Source organism: Giraffa tippelskirchi, chromosome 2 (genome assembly GCF_054371585.1).
Source record: "Giraffa tippelskirchi isolate mGirTip1 chromosome 2, T2T-mGirTip1v1.2.pri, whole genome shotgun sequence".
Lineage (NCBI taxonomy): Eukaryota > Metazoa > Chordata > Mammalia > Artiodactyla > Giraffidae > Giraffa > Giraffa tippelskirchi.
This window is the reverse complement of record NC_137276.1, coordinates 168,466,830-168,485,968: the sequence shown is the minus strand read 5'-3', so window position 1 is coordinate 168,485,968 and position 19,139 is coordinate 168,466,830. Positions and strand designations below refer to the sequence as shown.

The 19,139-nt window shown below is 37.2% G+C and overlaps 1 protein-coding gene across 2 annotated transcripts in view; it reads left to right on the top strand.

Annotated features, from left to right (window-relative positions):
- LOC145538907 (solute carrier family 15 member 2) overlaps positions 1–19,139 on the top strand; it is a 45,771-nt gene that overhangs the window by 3,462 nt on the left and 23,170 nt on the right. Inside the window, exons 3-8 of one of the 2 annotated variants that reach the window (XM_081571809.1) lie at positions 1,699–1,786; positions 2,590–2,731; positions 8,665–8,757; positions 9,899–9,998; positions 12,053–12,143; positions 12,422–12,499. In XM_081571809.1, the coding sequence (XP_081427935.1) occupies positions 1,699–1,786; positions 2,590–2,731; positions 8,665–8,757; positions 9,899–9,998; positions 12,053–12,143; positions 12,422–12,499 (592 nt within the window). The remainder of the gene's footprint in view (positions 1–1,698; positions 1,787–2,589; positions 2,732–8,664; positions 8,758–9,898; positions 9,999–12,052; positions 12,144–12,421; positions 12,500–19,139) is intronic. The other variant, XM_081571810.1, reaches the window with a different exon arrangement.

Below are 19,139 nucleotides of genomic sequence, written 5' to 3'. Positions count from 1 at the left end.
AGATCTAAACGGAGTTTCTTTCAACTTAGGAGAGGAAGCAGCAGGAGGCGGTGGTCAGTGTTCTTCAGTGGGTATCCAGGACTTGGCTGTATTTCATTGTATATTCTGAATATCTCTGGGGTGGAAAAAAAAAAGCACTTTGCATGTCCAGGGAAACTTGGCAAGTACTCCTTTCTGGAGAACTGTGTGTGATTGTTCTTTCTTTACCAAAAAAACCTCCACAACTTCAGCCTTTAGTTTCCCCTGTACCCAGAGTTTATGCTGGACACCATGAGAAGGTTTAGAATAGATCTAGTCTCTGTTATTGTGTTTCAGTTTACAGTGGGCGAAAGGAGAGAGAAACAGGGAAGTAATAATGTTTTACTTTGTATATTAATACTTGTTAAACATTTCCCAGTTCTTTTTTAATCCTTATATAAAAAGCCTGTAAGTAGAGAGAGTATAGTAATACTAGCCAGTATTTACTTAGTTCCTACTTACAAGCAAAGAAGTAGCAGTATCCTAGAGATGGGTAGTTTCTTTGGAATAACAAAACTGAAGTATAAAGCCAGGTTTAGCGACATGGCCTGGATCAGTATGTTAACACAGTGACAGTGTTACATAGCTAGTAGAAGCTGTGTTAACCAAACTTCAGGCTGTATAATTCTCAAGCTGTGAGCCGGAAAGGTAAGAAGACTATATTCACTGTGTCTTTTAAGAAAGTTTTTTTTTTTTTATCATACATTAATACATATTAATACTTTGGAGTGTTATGTATATCCATATATATCTATGTAGATAAAAAAATGAACACATTAATTTATCAATCATTTATTTAGTTGTATATCTTCTGGTCCCAAACAATTTGAGGCTACTTACAAAAATGCATGTATATCTTATGAATAAGGAAAGGTAATAAAAGAATCTCATAATTTGATTGAACCAAGGCCACGTATCTCCCTTTCTCATGTTGGTTGGGCTATCGTAATGAGAGGGATTTGAAGTAAAACATGATATTCCTTTTGTTGTGACGGATACAGCGCATGAAATTGCATAGTCCTTTTAATGCCCAAAAGGATTAGCATGAAAATATTATAGAATCTGTTTCATAGAACAAATGGACATTTAATTTGAAAAGGTTTAAGAAATCTCTGCCAAAGGTTAAGATGATCAATCATCTTAATCCTTAACAATCTGTATTGGGCTCTGTTCATGGCAGGAAGCCTTCATATTGCTAGGATTCCTCCCAGCACAGTGAATGGGGCAAGTGGGGACAGAAAGGTTAATCCACACTGTAGAGCTAAGCAGGGTACTGACATCTGAGTGTAACTACCTGGACATCAAGTGTTCCAAAGGCCAACTCTTCGTTATGTTCCTAGAAATAAGGATGATTATTCTCTTGCCTGGTGCCCTAGGCTTTCCATTTAGTACCTGTGGGAAGATAAACAGGTCCTAGTGTCTATATCAAGAAATGCCTGAGCAGCTCCATATTAAATGTTTGAGGGACAAAGGCATATTCAGAATAGCTTCTTTGACTGCTAAATCAGCAATGCAAGCACTTGTAGTAGGATACTGGCTGTTTCATGAAGAGTAAGGACCATTGCTTCTTCACATGACCTATCATGGTGACTTAAATGGTTTTTTCTGTTGTGAAACAGTATAATGGTCTAAATATGGATATATTGTTCATGCTTGAACCAGTGTCTTTTTGTTTCCTAGAAAATCTGTGGCTCCAACTATCCGCTGAGTATTGTCTTCATTGTGGTGAATGAATTCTGTGAGCGCTTTTCCTATTATGGCATGAAAGGTAATTTTGTGTCTCCCAATCCTACTTTTCTCCACTCACTCTCACCCCATGTTTGTAACAATCTGTCTTATATGCACTTATTTCTCTTATCTTACTCTTTACCTTCATCCAGCTGGTCCTTTCCTTTGGCAGAGACTTCCAAAAAATGCCTGGTGGGATTTCACCTTCTAACTCATACAGGCCAAGAACAGAAAGGAGTAGTGGAAACCAGAACACAGCCTATGAGAATATAACTGGAAAAACTCATCATCAGCATTCCATTCTTAATTTTTGTTCCTTAGGTCTATGGATTATATTGTTGCTAGGAAGGAGAAGGAAGGAATATTAGATATTAGATAAAGATAACATTAGGCCATGTTATCTTTCAGATTGGTCTAAATGATGCTATGTACATGAATATTGAAGGGAAGAGTATTGCAGTGGCTCAGTCCATAAAGCATCTGCCTGCAACACGGGAGACTGTGGTACAATTCCTGGGTCGGGAAGATACGCTGGAGAAGGAAATGGCAACCCATTCCAGTATTCCTGCCTGGAGAATTCCATGGACAGAGAAGCCTGATGGGCTTCAGTCCGTGGGGTCACAAAGAGTTGGACATGACTGAGTAACTAACACACACACACTAAGCATAGCCCCTTTCACCCTCACAACTCCGAGGGACCCTGTTTCTGCTGCTCAGAAGTTACTACTGATAGGAGTGCTAAAGATCAAGATCACCTGCAAAGACCCTATCAAATGCTATTTTCCTCCATAAATCATTTTAATGCATCTACCTTGTTTTGTCTCTCTTTTTTTTTTGCTTTAGCTGTGCTGACCCTGTATTTCCTGTACTTCCTGCATTGGAATGAAAACACTTCCACATCTGTGTACCATGCCTTCAGCAGCCTCTGTTACTTCACTCCCATCCTGGGAGCAGCCATTGCTGACTCATGGTTGGGAAAATTCAAGTAAGGATGATGGGAGGTCACATTTCCAAGAAGCTTCACAGATTAAACGTGCAGAGACTATCACTTCTAGCCTCTTGCTTCCAAGCAAGAATATACTTGTGTCATCCATGATAAACAAGAATCTCTCTCAGACTGACAATATAGAAAGGTTTTGTCTCTTCATTATCAGTTTTTCCAATATTTTTATCCCCGTTTCCATCAGGAGGGGTTTTCTTTTGTATCTCATTTTAATCTTCTGTTCTGAAGTTTAAGACCAATTCTTGTTCTGATCTCAAGTGATAAGATGGCTACCCACAAGAAAATGTATAATTAAATATATTTATTTTATATACTATCCATCTCTCCTCCAGACTGAGTCATTTCAACTCTTTTAGTATCTTCTTATAAGTCCCTCTTTTCAGCTCTTTTACCATCTCTGATTCTCTTTTCTAATCTCCTTCTGTAGGTTCTTTCTTAAAACATTAGTAAATATTTTCATGAGTTAGACTAATAGTCTATTCATTTCAATATCTTATAAGTCCCTAAAAATAGCACCAAGATGTTTGGGGATAATGTTATAGTTGTCATCTATAACATCATTCTCATGGGACAGAGATGCATCACAGGTATCCATCACTCGGTATTTTCTGTGGAGTTGTCATCTACGGAATTGTCTAAATTAGCATTTCTCAAAGTGCATTCTGTTGAAAATTTGTTGTATAGGATCTAAAGAATGTTATGTAGGAACATAAAGCTCTCATAGTCAAATAAGTTTGGAAAAATGCTAGACTGAATAAAGCTAAAAAGGTATCTTTACTGCATGACTTCTTATAGCCTTTAACATGCTAATTAATACTATAAATCTCCAAGAGAAGGTTATGATATGTAGCATTTCCCAAACTTGTTTGACTGTGGAATATTTTTTCAGGGTATCTTGTAGACCGAGTGTTCCAAGGAATCCTCTTTAGTAAACACTGGTTTCTACCTCACTTTGGTCTAGATATATCCATTATTCTAAAGTATTTATTCAGCACCTAATGTAGTGCTACAGCCACAACACAGTACTAAATAGTTTCTTGACTTGGGAGAGAGATGGTAGGTGCCTGAGGTCTATGTGTGCTCCTTATGTAGTAGTAGTCACCGAGTCCATCCAGATAGAAGGGTGGCACTATATGCAGAAAAAAAGCAAAAGCCATGATATGGTCTCCATTCAGTTATAGAATGAAAGATTCATATTTATAGTATTTTAACTTATTTTTAAAATGACTGCCTTGTAAGAAGTATAGCTCTGGGATTTGGTGAACAATAGCTTCCTGACTATTTCAGAGGAAATGTGGCCATCTCTCCTTGTACCCTCAATCTCAATCCTTCATGAGGTAATTTTAATTATTTTGAATTTTTTATTGATGTATAACTTAAATAAAGTATACAAATCTGAAAGGCTTAAATGTACAACTGGATGAATTTTTACATATGTATCACCATCACGTAGGTCACCCTCATTGGTATCTTTGTACCCTCAATATTTCCATCTCTTGCCTTCAAATTCTTCTTCAGAGATAGTCTTGTCCTAGAAATAATGGCAAATATCTTATGGCTGTAAACAAAAAAATTATTATTAACCTTTCTTTTTCTATCTTCTTTGTCTTATTATCACTACCTGCAAAATTTTAAAAGAATCACCTAATATTTGTTGCCTTCCTTTCTCACTCTTCATTATCACTCCTAGGGCAGAGTAATATAATGCAGTACAATATAATCCAGTTAGATTCAATTTAATTTCATCGATTTTAATTCAATAAATGTTTATTGAGCAGCTTCTATTTGTCCAAAGAACTGTGAGGGATAAGCAGATAAGACATAATACTTGCTTCACATTGCTCATGGTCAACTAGCTTTAATACAGAACAGATTATGGTAAGTGCAATAATAGTATAAGTCATCTTTTTATCCTATTGAAATTCCTCTAAGATCACTGGTAATGATGCCATCAAACTGAGTAATCTTTTGTAAATTCTTATTCATGTTGAGCATTTTAGCCTGTTTATTGCTCCTACATTCTTGAAACTTCCTGGGCTTCTTTAACAGTCTATTTTCTGGTTCTTTTACTTTTTTGGATTCTTCCAAATTTGGCCTTTTTTTTTTTTTTTTTTTTGCTTTTTGTTTACTTTACTCTTTCCTGAATGTAGGCATTTCCCCAGTGTATACCTTTTACCCTTTTCCCTTTCTCCAGATTTTCCCTTAGCAAGTTCCGTGGTGTCAGTTTTAGCTATACGCTGATGTCTCCTCAAACTCTGTAATCTTAACCTATCACTCAAGCCCCAAGTGTGCATTGTAACTGCACATTAGCATTCATCTCCTGGATATTCCACCTTATCCTCTCTCCTAGCTTCCCTATACTTCTACATCCAATCAGTTTTTAAATTCTACCAATTCTGTTTCTATATTATCTCATATTCCTCCCACCTCAACACTCAGTCACCACTACTCTAGTTTTGGTTGTCTTTAGCTTCTGAACTGGACTATTATAATGGACACGTGTGACATTTTCATTGTTTCCCATAATCTTTGTTCATAATTGAATCCTTGCACTACTGTCAAATTAATTTTCCTAAAATAAATCTCCATTCACATTACTACTCTGCTCAAAATTTCTGCTAACACGTTGTCTACTAATCTCATCCAACTTACCTTTCTGCTCTTATTGTCATACTTACTCCCTTTCAAGAATGTCCAATAGATGAACCAAATACTAATATTTACCTAATGATAGCCAGGAACATCTCTTTTCCATGTCTGTTTGCGTAGTTTCTACTTCATGAAATCTCTTCCTTCCCCAGCCTTCCACATCCAAACTCTTTAAGGCTCAGATCACATGCCACCTATGCAATGGAATATCCTCTGCCCCTTACTTTTCACCACTAACCAGAATTAATCTAATATGCTCTGAACTCCCTATTTTTCACCCTCACATGACAAATTCTCTCTTATAATAACTATGTGTATATGAATCTAATATCTTCTTCGAAACACTTAGAAGACAAAGCCTCATTTATAGTTTTTTTTATCCACAGCACTTAAAACAGTGCCTGGTACATAGGCGGCCCACAAAAAATATTTCAGTTAATAAATATATTCACCCTCAGATGAACATAGGCAGAAGACTGAGGGTAGGTGTGGGCAGGTGTGAAGATGACTTTTATTTTGTTGTGGGTATTGTGGTTGCTTTTAAAATAACAAAATTCTTTGAGGGATGAATAGGTATCTCTTTCAGAAGAAAGTGGGTTGTAGAAAACACGAATAACTTGTTCTTTAGGGTTGTGTGGGGGTGTGGTGAGCTCACATGTCCAAAGACAATGGTGACAACAACATGAACAAACAAGTATTTCAAACTCCTTTCCTTTTCTTCAGAAGTTAGCTTCAGGATGAAAAATTTCCCATAACATTAGAAACATTGCTCACACCTTCAAACCACAATTTTCTGAATTTAGTACACAACATATATTAAAGGTACTTCCTCTATTTGAAGTCCCAGAATCCTAGCTTTGTTAAGAGAAAATGGGCACCCACCGTCCCTGAGTCTTGTACAAGGAACTCACTGTGTCAGGAGAGAGGTGAAACTTCCTTCAGGGCTACATGTGGGAAAGAGTAGCCAGTATACACAATGAAAAACAATTTTTAAACATGGATGCTGGCTTTTTACTGTTTCTATAAGTATCTACTGAGAAGGTTAATTACATGCTCAGATGCTATTTTTGATGTCAAGTTGCTTTTAAGAGAGAATAACATTTTTAGTCATAGTCCCTAGTGTTGGTTTATACCTTGTGACCTGTGCCTGTCAGTCTGGTCTCCTGATCACGGCAATCACTAAAAGCCACTCTCTTAAGTGTCTGTCTTTTGCCAAATATACTTTTGGATGTCTTTTCTACATTTCCTCTTTCTCTGAGTGGGTCTATAGCATATCCTTCCCCCTATCTTTTTTGTCTGGTCAGAGTTGACCCTCTTTATGCTAGGTCTCTTCCTTTGTCACAGTAATTCTCTGCCTATTGCACATACTCCTTCTCAGTTCCTAACCTCTAATTTAAAATGTCTCTGGCTTTTGATATTCTTATGGTGAAATAAAATTTAAAACTTCTTTCTTTTCCCTTTCCTTTTTCCACATTAACTTGTTCATAAAACTGAAGGAACACGGACTGTAAGAAAGAAGTTCTAGACCTAATTCTAACCCTAATTAGCATGGCACTTTAAAAATGTCCTTTGACTTCTCTGCATTTCACTTTCTTCACTTGCAAATGGAAGACTGAAGTCTGTCTGAAGCAGATCTCTATCCTGTGGTTAGGACTGTAATATCCCCAATGACAACTGCATTTCAAATGCAGAATTTCCAAGTCTCTCTTGACTTCTCTCTCCTGTTGAGGTTCTCTGCTGTTAGCCTCCTCACTTATATTCTTCGTATTTTAGACTAATTCCTTGAATCTTTAACCTAGAAGGTAGCTTGTTTTTCTTTTAAGGCAATTACACTTCTCTCATTTGTTTAGTCCAACAATCTGATATCGCCCTGATCTCCCAACACAGACTATAACTCCAGCTCAGACTCCTTTTGTTTTTTCTCTGTGATGATTTAGCATACATCATCCATTTTGTGTTCATAATAGCTGCCCTTTTTTCAGTCTCTTTTTATTCCGTTTCTTTCTATTCATTCTTTTTATTCCAATGAAGAAAACTGTTCTCCAGAAGACACTACAAGGCCTTTTAGGAAAGCCTGTCCCTTCCCTTTTCTTATCTCCTATTTCCCATTATAAACCCTCTAAGATCCTTTCCCTGATGAGCCAACCTAGGAACATTAGGCATTTAGAATGAGAAATCCACATTCTGAGGTTTCTGGCATCTCCAGCTTCTCTTCGCTATCTTCATTCCATTTTTTTGTATTCCACTTTAGCGCATGGTACTTTAAAATTGCAGAAGTAAGCTATATAATTTCTAAGGTTCCTTCTAGTACCAATATTCTACTTATATGTAAAGAGAATTCTGGTGTCCCACTACACATAATACACAATGAATATTTGATAGTGTGCCATGTTTCAGTGTGTGTATCTCAACGTAGGTTCCTACTGGAATTCCTTGCTCTTTCACTTACTAGTTGTCATTCAGATCTTTTTTTGAAAAACAACATAACGTTTGGGGGGAATGGATACATGTATATGTATGGCTGAGTCCCTTTTTTTGCTGTGTACCCAAAACTATCATAACAATGTTAGTTGGCTATACTCCAATATAAAATAAAAGTTAAAAAAGAAAGAAAAACAACATAACAATGAGTCCCTAACAACTGCATGAGCTAATATATATCACTGAAAAGTCTGTTCAAAGACCATGGCTCCTTTCTTACCCTAGCTAAATAGTCCATGAGGAAACTGTGGTGGGGATTACAATAACCCAAGTGTTCAAATTAAACCCTTTACGTCTTTATCCCAGTGACTGTGTTTAAAGAAAGTTCTTTGTTCCCTTATTTTCCTATTTATGTGATTCTTTCTTGACCTTTAGGGATTTCTACAATCAAAAACATTCCTTGGGAAAAAACCTCAGGTCAAACATATCCTGTCCTTCTGGTTCTCCTTTCTTAAAACATTATCTCTCACTACAAATCAAACCTGTTCATGATATATCTGTACAAGATCAGGGATTCTCCGTGTGGGGCAGGTAGGGAAAAACAGAAAGCATGAGAAAAGAATGTCCCTAATGCTATAGGGTGAAGAATTACTGTCCCTTTTTCTAGTCTGTTTGCTTCATTCACCATTATTATTTCTATTTGCATTTCTCATATAATTCTTTCCTCCTCCACCCCTTCCTCCTCCTGCTCCATTTATCCTGGCACTGAGAACAGTATGAACTTTGAGTCTATATTGCTCAAATCTCTGAATTCTGTTTGTAGACTGATTTAACTTTCTCAACAGGACAATCATCTATCTCTCCTTGGTGTATGTGCTTGGCCATGTGATCAAGTCCATGGGTGCCTTACCAATACTGGGGGGACAAATGTTACACACGTGAGTAAAATCATGTAAATCACATAGATATCATGTAAATAATGAACCTCCTCATTGGAAAAGAACCACTTTCCTCCATTAGACAGGTAAATGTCTCATGCATTCATTATAGATGTTTCTCTATCTTCTTACTAGAGATGTCTCTTTATTTTACAACCTACTATTTTATTATACCAAATTGGTTAAGAAAAATATTTGACTAGTTGAACTTTTTCCTGCTTTATCTGAGCTCATTTGTTTTTATTAAATATTTGGAGACTTGTAGAATGCTCAGTTAGCATCCTTTTCACTGAAACTTTACATATGCTTAAACACATGAAAATCTTCATGTCCTCCATATTCCTTCACCTGTTCACCCATCCACACATTGTACTTTAACAGAGTTTTTAAAAAATGTCTGTGATACTTCTTTACAGTATATTGTAGAATTCATATTCAAAGCTTGAATTATTTCCATTTATGTGTAGTCCCATATATTCCAGTTGCTCTGTCTCTCTTTGTTAAGTTATTGATGTTTATGATGCCAGAGAATCTTGATAGGTTCTGACGTTTGTTGGTTCATTCAGAGAGGATTAGACTTGTTCATGAAGCAGGTTATATATATTTGTGTTTATAATGTGGCTAGACATGTATTTTCCAGTGAGTTAAGAATTTTGTTTGAGATTTAATGGATATTAGATACCTTATGATTGTTATCCCATCAGAAATCACTGACATTTCTTCCATTAGTTATGACTAACTTAAGATTTTATTTTGTGGTTACTAAGAATATGTGGGATAAAGGTTCACAAGGTCTTTCTATTGAAGTGTCCCTTTGACCATGATGCTATTGAGAACAGAGTCTTAACTCTGGAGTTCCTTGAGTATCAGCTTCTATATATTGCACACATGAGGTAAATGAAACTATTAGGGACAAAATCTTCCCATGTAATGATACTTTCTGGCAGAAACTCAAGGATTATGAAGATTGTAAATGCTCCTGAGTCTCTCCTAGGAGGAAGCCATTGGGAAGTACCCAGATATAGAAACGTGAAGGAGGTCGTGCCCTTATACACATATTTTTTCTCTTATAGCTCTATATTCCATTTCTACAGTTGTGTTTAGCATCAGTATGGTTAGTACTCTCACATTTCCATTTCAGAGTCCTGTCAATGGTCGGCCTGAGTCTAATAGCTTTGGGGACAGGAGGTATCAAACCCTGTGTGGCAGCTTTTGGTGGAGACCAATTTGAAGAAAAACATGTAAGAGTCCTGTCATTTCTGTGTTTTCAAGAATTAGAGCAGGCATTAAATGACAGGTAGCCATTTACCAAGATTGAAGTGATCCAGTAGTTAGAACCTATCTGAGTAGTGTTCAGTGCTGGGTACTGATCATTAATGAAGAGAAAAACTGAAACATTTCAAGGGAATATAACCAGGGTGACAGATGGACTAAAAAGATGCAGCTTAGGAAGAAAAATTTATGGAAATGAAGATATTTAGACTGGATAAGATAAGACTTAAAAGAGAATGTTACAACTATCTATAGATACTGGAAGTTGTTGTTTAGTCACTCAGTCATGTCCAACTCTTTGCGACCCCATGGGCTGTAGCACGCCAGGCATCCCTGTCCATGGGATTTTCCAGGCGAGAATACTGGAGTGGGTTGCCATTTCTTTCTCCAGAGGATCTTCCCAAGCCAGGGATCAAAACTGGGTCTCCTGCATTGCAGGCAGATTATTTACCTTCTGAGTTATTCCCTTTATATAGATATTGGAAGGATGTCAGTAATTAATCCAAAGATCAATGAGAGAAAGCTATAGGAAGTTAGCTTTTTACTTGGTGGAAGGAAAAACTTCAAATATTAGTGAGTTCACTCTCACTTGAGGTATTTAAGAAGATACATGGTCATCACTTTGGGAATGGGAGGTGATGAGTAGTTTGGAGATGATGTAAGCATCTCTAGCTTTGGGATTCTACGAAGGAGAAATAGACCATTTGGAATAAAACAGAATCAATTTCTTTAGATGATTCTGTCTTGATGTTCATTCCTTCTTTTCCTAGACACTTTCTACTGTCCATGGGTGGGTGGGGGGGGCGGCGGACAGTATGAATAAAGGTAAAAACATACCTGTTAGGGAAGCAGTGACAACTAGGCAAGGAAAATACTCTATTCTCAGATCAACCAACATTTCTAGCTTCCTCTTTTTACCTCTCAGTTTTCCTTTTTGACTGTCTTCATGTATTATTCCCTCTTCTATAGCTATTTACCATGTTTCATTTATCATGTTTGTTTTTTACTCTCTGTTCTTTCTCTGTATCATGTCTTTCTGCATTTCTCTAACCTTTCAGACCATGTGGGTTATTTTACATTCTTTATCTACCTAAGGGTTCGTAGATTATAATTGCTTGCTAAGCTTAGAGAAATCACCAACCTCTGGCAAGTGGGTTCTATGCACAATGAATTCTACACATAGATGAATGGAGCAGGTTTAAATGGGGACCAGAAGAGGAAGCAGAACACACCATAAATGGAAAATGGAGATTGTGCTGATGTGTCAGGGGAGTCAGAATGTAGCACAGACATGCATAATGAATAAAGTGTCAGCAACTTTATTTGAAAGCTGCTTCATTTTGTAAGTGCTCCACAAAGATATTTCAGTAATAGGACAAACCCACTTCCAAGTTTCCACTGGCCACTGCCCAGCCCACAGACTTTCTTTAATAGTCTCTGGCAGACTTCCCATGAGCATTAGATAAATTATTCTGTTTGATCAACAATTTACTCAACTGTTCCATATTCTAGTCCTATTCCTATCACACATTCCACAAAATCTATTATTTAACTCAGTCACTCATTCACTAACTTAATTCAGTTAATAAACATTTACTGAGTCTAATATAAGACAGGTGCTATGCTAATGATGCTTGTGAGGATTACAGAAAATAATAAGATTTTTTTTATGCCCTAAAGGAACTCTCAACCTACTGAAAGAGACATTTAATACAGAGACTAATACTAGAATAAACACATACAGGACACAGTACATAGACATAGTATACAAGATGGTCATTTTTGCCAATATAAAAGGGTAAAAAAATGTTAAAGATGATTGTACTAGGGTGTGAAAGATAGAGAAATGTTTACTTGGGGTCAGCAAGATATGTGTTAAAATATCTAATATGACATTCACATACTATGGAGGCAGTATCTGATTCTGTGTATGTACCTCTTAATGAGTCTGAAGAGGCCGGGGGGTGGACCAAGGAGGCACATTGAACTGATGATTTGTCCTGTTTTGGCTTTCTTTTTTCAGGCAGAGGAACGGACTAGATACTTCTCAGTCTTCTACCTCTCCATCAATGCAGGGAGCTTGATTTCTACATTTGTCACACCCATGCTGAGAGGTTGGGATCTTTTCTGAGGGCCTCTGTATAAGCTTTACTCTGCCCAGCCAGAAATCCATTCAAGGCTTCTTACTGTCCATCTTCTCCTTTTATACGAGTTTGAAAATCTGAGCGAATTTCTTTTAATCTTGATTTGTCTGGCCCAAAAGAAGGATTTTGGATTAGGTGTTGGGAGGAAAGAGGATGGCTATGTCTATGACCTCAAAAACCTGAGCTTATAGAACAGAACATCAGAAACTTTAGATTCAGGGTTAATTTGGTTATGTTTTTTCCTGTAGGAGATGTGCAGTGTTTTGGGAAGGACTGCTATGCACTGGCTTTTGGAGTTCCAGGATTGCTTATGCTGATAGCTCTTGGTAAGTGCAGTGGGGCAAGGAAACTAATAACCACTGATGCCTTCCACTACACACAAACTATTTTATTCAACCCTCACACAAACCTATTAGGGAAGTGTTATTGTAGGGGTTTCCCCTAGACATTGTAGATAAATTAACTGAATGAAGTTAGAAGCCTAAAAAAATATATATATAGTGCCCATAGTTATATAATTAATAAGTTTCCTGAGAGTTTTAAAAAGACTGATCCTTGGATGCCATGTAGGACCAATTAAATCAGGATCTCTGTGGGATACAGCCTTGGCATCTAAAATTTTTTAAGTATCTAGTTGATTCTAATTGTAGTCACAGTTGAGATGTACTGATCTACATTGCAATGTATAGTGAAGCAAAGAAAATAATCATTCCTCTCAAACCAGCTTATTTCATCTGATAACTATCTGGTAACTGGAAGACTTAAAAATTCTTTGGGCCTTATAAAGTTTCTAGGGTCAGCTGTTTCTGCCCTGCTCTGCAATGCTTCCAAGAAGTTTGCTCCTGAGCAAAGAGAATAAGAGGAGTTGGATAAGTAGGGGAAAACTGATGCAACCTAGATCAAGTGGCATTCTCTTTACCACTGAGAAACCAGCAATGGAAGAGGAAGAGGAATATATGTGTTGCTTAGTTTACACAGTCTAAGGGGAAACTTGGACATGATTGTTTCTAATCATTGACCTGGAAACCTGTTCTCACACTGAGCCTTCGGGTGACACCCTCCTGGAGGATTTCCAGTCCAAACACATAAAGAGCTCAATAAAGGATAAAGAGCCCAGAGGCTCACTGTTCCATCTGATTATTTTCAAACACAGTTGGGGGGGGGGGGGCTAATAATATTACTCAGGCAAGCTGCAATTCCAATCCCAAGGAAATTTATGTGTTAGTCTAGGGCCCAGTGATAATACATTCTGCTTCCTTCTCTCTTCAAAGCCAAATATATTCCTAGTTTTCCTGATTAGTACTATGTCTTTTTCTCTGGATCACTGCACAATATTATTTACATATCAGAGTAATTATGAAGATCAAAAGAGATGCTTCTTAAATGTTTACAAATTATGAAATGTTTAATTGAATGTTAAATGTTAAACAAGTATTAGCTGTCATCATTAGTTACTTCAGTTTTCTGGGTACTAATAAATCAATTCTCTGATTTTTCACTATAATTTAATTTATTTGATTTTTTCACTCATTAATTCACTCAACAAACATCTATTTAATGAGCATTTAATGTGTTAGATTCTGTGTTAGGTACTGGGATCACGTTGGTGAATTAGGTAGCTACAGAATTCATGCTTTCAAAGGATTTATTTGGTCCAGCAGGAAGAGGGAGACAGACAAGTAAACAGGATCTTTCAATATAGTATCATCACTGTCACAACTAGAGACATACAGAGGAAGCTATAAGAACACAGAGGGATACCTAAGACTTTGAGGCTCAGAAAAGCTTTGCCTAAAGAAATGATAGGGAAGGTAAGACCTAAAGCATTAACAGCAGTTAATCAAAGAAAAGATTGAAAGTGAAACAGAAATAGGATATGGTGTCTATAAGACAAAGGGTTGAGAAATAGTATGACATATTTGAAGGCCTTGAAGGAACAGAGGATAAAGAGGAGAAACTGACAGAAACCAGATAATGAGAGGCTTTTAACTTATTAAGGAATTAGAACTTTATCAGGAGAATAGTAGGGAGGTTCAAAAGGGTTTTAAATAAAGGAATGATTGTTAGATGTTTATTTTTCAGTGGTATTTCTGACTGTAATGTGGAAAAAGAATGGATTAAGGGTGAGACAAAGGATACTCTTTGTCTTGATTACTGAATTTTTGGTACTTCCTTAAATTTTGTGCTCAGGGTGAGTGCCTACCTTAGCTCACCTTCTTCAGCCCTAACAGAACTGACAAACTTGATATGATTAGATGTGTGAAAGTAAGAGAGAAGATAAGCCAGTTCTGAATGTAGCATTCTGACTTGAGCAAATGGGTGGATAGTAGGAGTATGGTCTAAGGGAGACTAGGCTTGGGGCAATACTAATGAATTTAGTTTTGGACATGTAATATTTAGATGTTTTTGGAACATCTAATTGGGAGTACCAAACTTTTAAATCTGTATTTATTTGGAAATACTGGTTTAAAGTCCAGAATAAATATCTGGGCTACAGATATAGAGCTCGAGCTATTAGTAGTATATGGATAGCAATTAAGTCATGAAAATAGATGGAATGACTGAGTACGATAAAGGAGAACAAGGATAGGACCTTGAGGAATACCAATATTTAAAAGACAAACAAATGAGCTAACCACCAGGCATTAGAAATAAACAAGTTATGGTAACTATTTACAAGGAATTTTGTTGTCCTGGTGAAAAATTAAGTTCTCTTCACTGTCATAAGTGCAGAAATAAACATATCTACAAGAATGTACAGCAAAGGCAATAATTAAGTTGTGCTGAAGCCATTCAAATAACGATTCACTAAAGAAAAGGTGGGGAAGGGCTCTCCAGGTAGGGAAAAAAACTGCAAATGGAGAGGTAGAAAACAGAATGTGGCATTTTGAGAACCAGGGTGATTTCAATAATGCCACAGTCACATCTTTAGGGGACAATCCCCATGGCATAAACCTTTAGAATAATGTTTCAAATTTGCATGGGAATGAGTCTTATTGTAATGAAAACTTAATAGTAATTATTTTCTCCAATATATAGACTGTCAAGTCTTGATGTATTTATATTATTAATATTAAAAGAGATTATTCAGTGTTAAGCATACTTTGATACAAGCCAGCATTTACTTATAAGTTGTTGTATTTCCTTTAAGATGAAAATGTGTTGACTCAAATTTTGTATTTGAATTAGGTAAAAGATTCAGCAGTTAAACAAACAAAAAAAGACAGGTAAAGAGGGGAAAGCCCACAGATGAGACTAAAAACAAGTGCCCAAAGTGATAGTAATTCTACCATGGATACCAAGAGGATTTCAGGAAGGGGATCATTCAGAGTAACAAATATTACTGACTGGGAAAGAAAGATAAGGGTGAAAAAAGTCCATTAAATATGGTGACACAAAGCTCATCAATTTGACAATATCAGTTATGGTAGACTGGTGGAGTTTCAAGAATAATTAGAGCAGATCAGGAAGTGAATAAGATGACTGAAAGGGAAAACAGTAAGAATTTATAGCTGAAAGGTGACATGGAGTCAGGAAAGGATATTAAGCATGCTTGATTATTATTAGGAACATTCCAGTAAAGAAAGATGTTGAAGATGTAAGGTAAGACAGCATAATAAATATGAAAGCACACATGGTAGAATTGTATTTACACAAGAGGAGGAACATTACTTTCATGTAACTGGAGAGAGCAGGGGATGGGTATGAATACAAATATTAATAGATTTGGTTGCGGGAGTTGAGGGAGTTTTCATTTGAAGCCTTCTATTTTCTTTGTGAAGTAAGAGGCAACAATGTCTACTAGAGGAAGTAGATGTTAGAGAAACTCAAGGTCCCTACCCATCTTCTTCAGTTAAGTGGCCTTCAAATTTAAGTGTGACCTTGTCAAGTTGATCACCTGACCTTCTTTTTGTCACTCCATTGTCATATTTTAGACCAAAATTCCTGAGAAGTTCAGCCCCTTTCTAGGATCATTCTTAGTTTCAAGAGCTGTCTATTTCCCATCCAAAATTTTCTGCTTGTCCAGATACCTTTTTTATCTGCCCACTTGTCTCTCAGGATCAGCATTCTTTATCTGAACTTTTTTTTTTTAAGTCAACAATAAGAAGGCCATGGTAAGTGGTAAAACATGCTATTTGGAGAAGTTTGGGAGAAACTCAGAGGATAATAAAGAAAAAGTGGTGGAGTGAACCTGACAGAGAAGAATGGAGAAAATGGAAAGGTAAGATAGAGAAAAGTAGGGTGATTCAGGCATTCTGGATGTAAGGATATTGGAGATTGTTACTGGTCACTGAGGAAGGCATTTTTGGTAGAGGAGCTGCTAGAGGGACATCTTGCTGGAGATGGGAAATCCATTCAAGAGGAAAGTATATTGGAGATGGTACCAAAATGGAGGTTTCCCACAAATTTTAGTTAAATTTAATACACTTGAAAAAAAAACTTACTATTTTATAATTGTAAAAGTAATATCTCATTGCTAGTATGTGGAAAATGAAGTAAAAACAAGAAAATTAAATTCACCTACAGATAGCTACAGGGATGTGGTTAAAAGATAAAGATATGCGTTGAGAGAGAATGAGCTCAAGAACAGAAATAAAACAGAAAAGAATTGTTTTAGGAATAATGAATAGTGGTTAGAAGATACAGTGCCAAATACAGAGTAATGAAAGGAAAAGTGGGAAGCAGTTGGTCGTGGGGACCTGTTGCAGATAGGGGTCACGTCTTTTTTATCTTTATTCTCAGTAGTGGCAGGCAAAGTGTGTGATGCAAGAATCAATGAATGAGGTACTTTATGGTGGTTAAGAGCATAGATTTTTGAGTAGACAGGCCTCAGTTCAAGAAGGTAGTTTCTGATCTTACTACCAAGCTGTAAAAAGGAATTGGAAGAGGCATAACTTAGCAGAGGTGGGTTGAGGGTGGGGGTGTCAGTGCTGGAAGGGAACACTAGGGTCTAGAATATGTTTCTTTATCTGGTCTTAGCTACATGGGTGTGTTCACTTGTAAAAATTCATGTAAGTTATTCATCTTTTACTTGTACTTCCTATATTTTAATACAATTTATTTCATATCATTTACAAGATTATATGAAACAAAGTTTAGTGATATCAAAAAATAAATAATGAAAAAGAGTGTAGTTCAAAAATAATGAAAAAGAGTAGTTTCTGGCAATTTCCCTCTGTGTAATCTTGTACAACTTGCTTAACTCCTTAATCCTTGATTTCTTTATGTGTAAAATCCTTTTCAGGTTAAATCAGTACTATTACGTAAAATGCATAACACTTTATATATAATAATAAACCTTCAGTTCAGTTCAGTTCAGTCACTCAGTCGTGTCCGACTCTTTGCGACCCCATGAATTGCAGCATGCCAGGCCTCTCTGTCCATCACCAACTCCCGGAGTCTACCCAAAACCATGTCCATCAAGTCGGTGATGCCATCCAACCATCTCATCCTCTGTCGTCCCCTTCTCCTCCTGCCCCCAATCCTACCCAGCATTAGGGTCTTTTCCAATGAGTCAACTCTTCGCATGAGGTGGCCAAAGTATTGGAGCTTCAGCTTCAACATCAGTCCTTCCAATGAATACCCAGGATTGATCTCCTTTAGGATGGATTGATTGGATCTCCTTGCAGTCCAAGGGACTCTCAAGAGTCTTCTCCAACACCACAGTTCAAAAGCATCAATTCCGTGGCGCTCAGCTTTCTTCACCATCCAACTCTCACATCCATACATGACCACTGGAAAAACCATAGCCTTGACTAGACAGACTTTTGTTGGCAAAGTAATGTCTCTGCTTTTAAATATGCTATCTAGGTTGGCCACAACCTTCCTTTCAAGGAGCAAGCGTCTTTTAATTTCATGGCTGCAATCACCATCAGCAGTGATTTTGGAGCCCAAAAAATAAAGTCTGACACTGTTTCCACTGTTTCCCCACCTATTTCCCATGAAGTGATGGGACCAGATGCCATGATCTTAGTTTTCTGAACATTGAGCTTTAAGCCAACTTTTTCACTCTCCTCTTTTCACTTTCATCAAGAGGCTCTTTAGTTCTTCTTCACTTTCTGCCATAAGGGTGGCGTCATCTGCCTATCTGAGGTTATTGATATTTCTCCCGGCAATCTTGATTCCAGCTTGTGTTTCTTCCAGCCCAGCGTTTCTCATGATGTACTCTGCATATAAGTTAAATAAGCAGGGTGACAATATACAGCCTTGACGTACTCCTTTTCCTATTTGGAACCAGTCTGTTGTTCCATGTCCAGTTCGAACTGTTGCTTCCTGACCTGCATACAGGTTTCTCAAGAGATCATTAATGATAATAACCATCAGGACAATAATGAATTTGAGAAACTCCATTTCAGGAGTTAGGGCTTATTAGGTAGGTCTTGGAAACAAGATTTTAATTTGGCAGCATAATCTTCTCTGTTGGCTCAGACGGTAAAGTGCCTGCCTACAATGTGGGAGGCCTGGGTTCAATCCCTAGGTTGGGAAGATCTCCTGGAGAAGGAAATGGCAACCCACTCCAGTATTCTTGCCTAGAGAATCCCATGGACGGAGGAACCTGGTAGGCTACAGTCCACGGGGTCGCAAAGAGTCAGACACGACTGAGCGAATTCACTTTCACTTTCACTTTCAAGGAGAAACAAACAGGGATTAAGAAACTACTTGGTGGCCATTTTGAAAATACAGGGTAGAAGTTGTGAGGTCCCATATGAGTCATAGCCCTGATGCAAAGAGGGGACAGGCAGGAAACACACTGAAGATAGAGGGTCAGTGAAAGCTGATAATTTATTAGATGTAGAGATGAGATAGAAGACGGAGAATTCAGAGGTGACTTCATTTCTGTGATTACAGGAAAGTCTACACATTGACCATTTTATTTTTCTCTTGCTCCCATAGTTTTTATGACTCCAAAGTCAGGGAGCATCAGTCAGTCTCCACCCTTTATGAGATGTGTCAATCATTCCCACA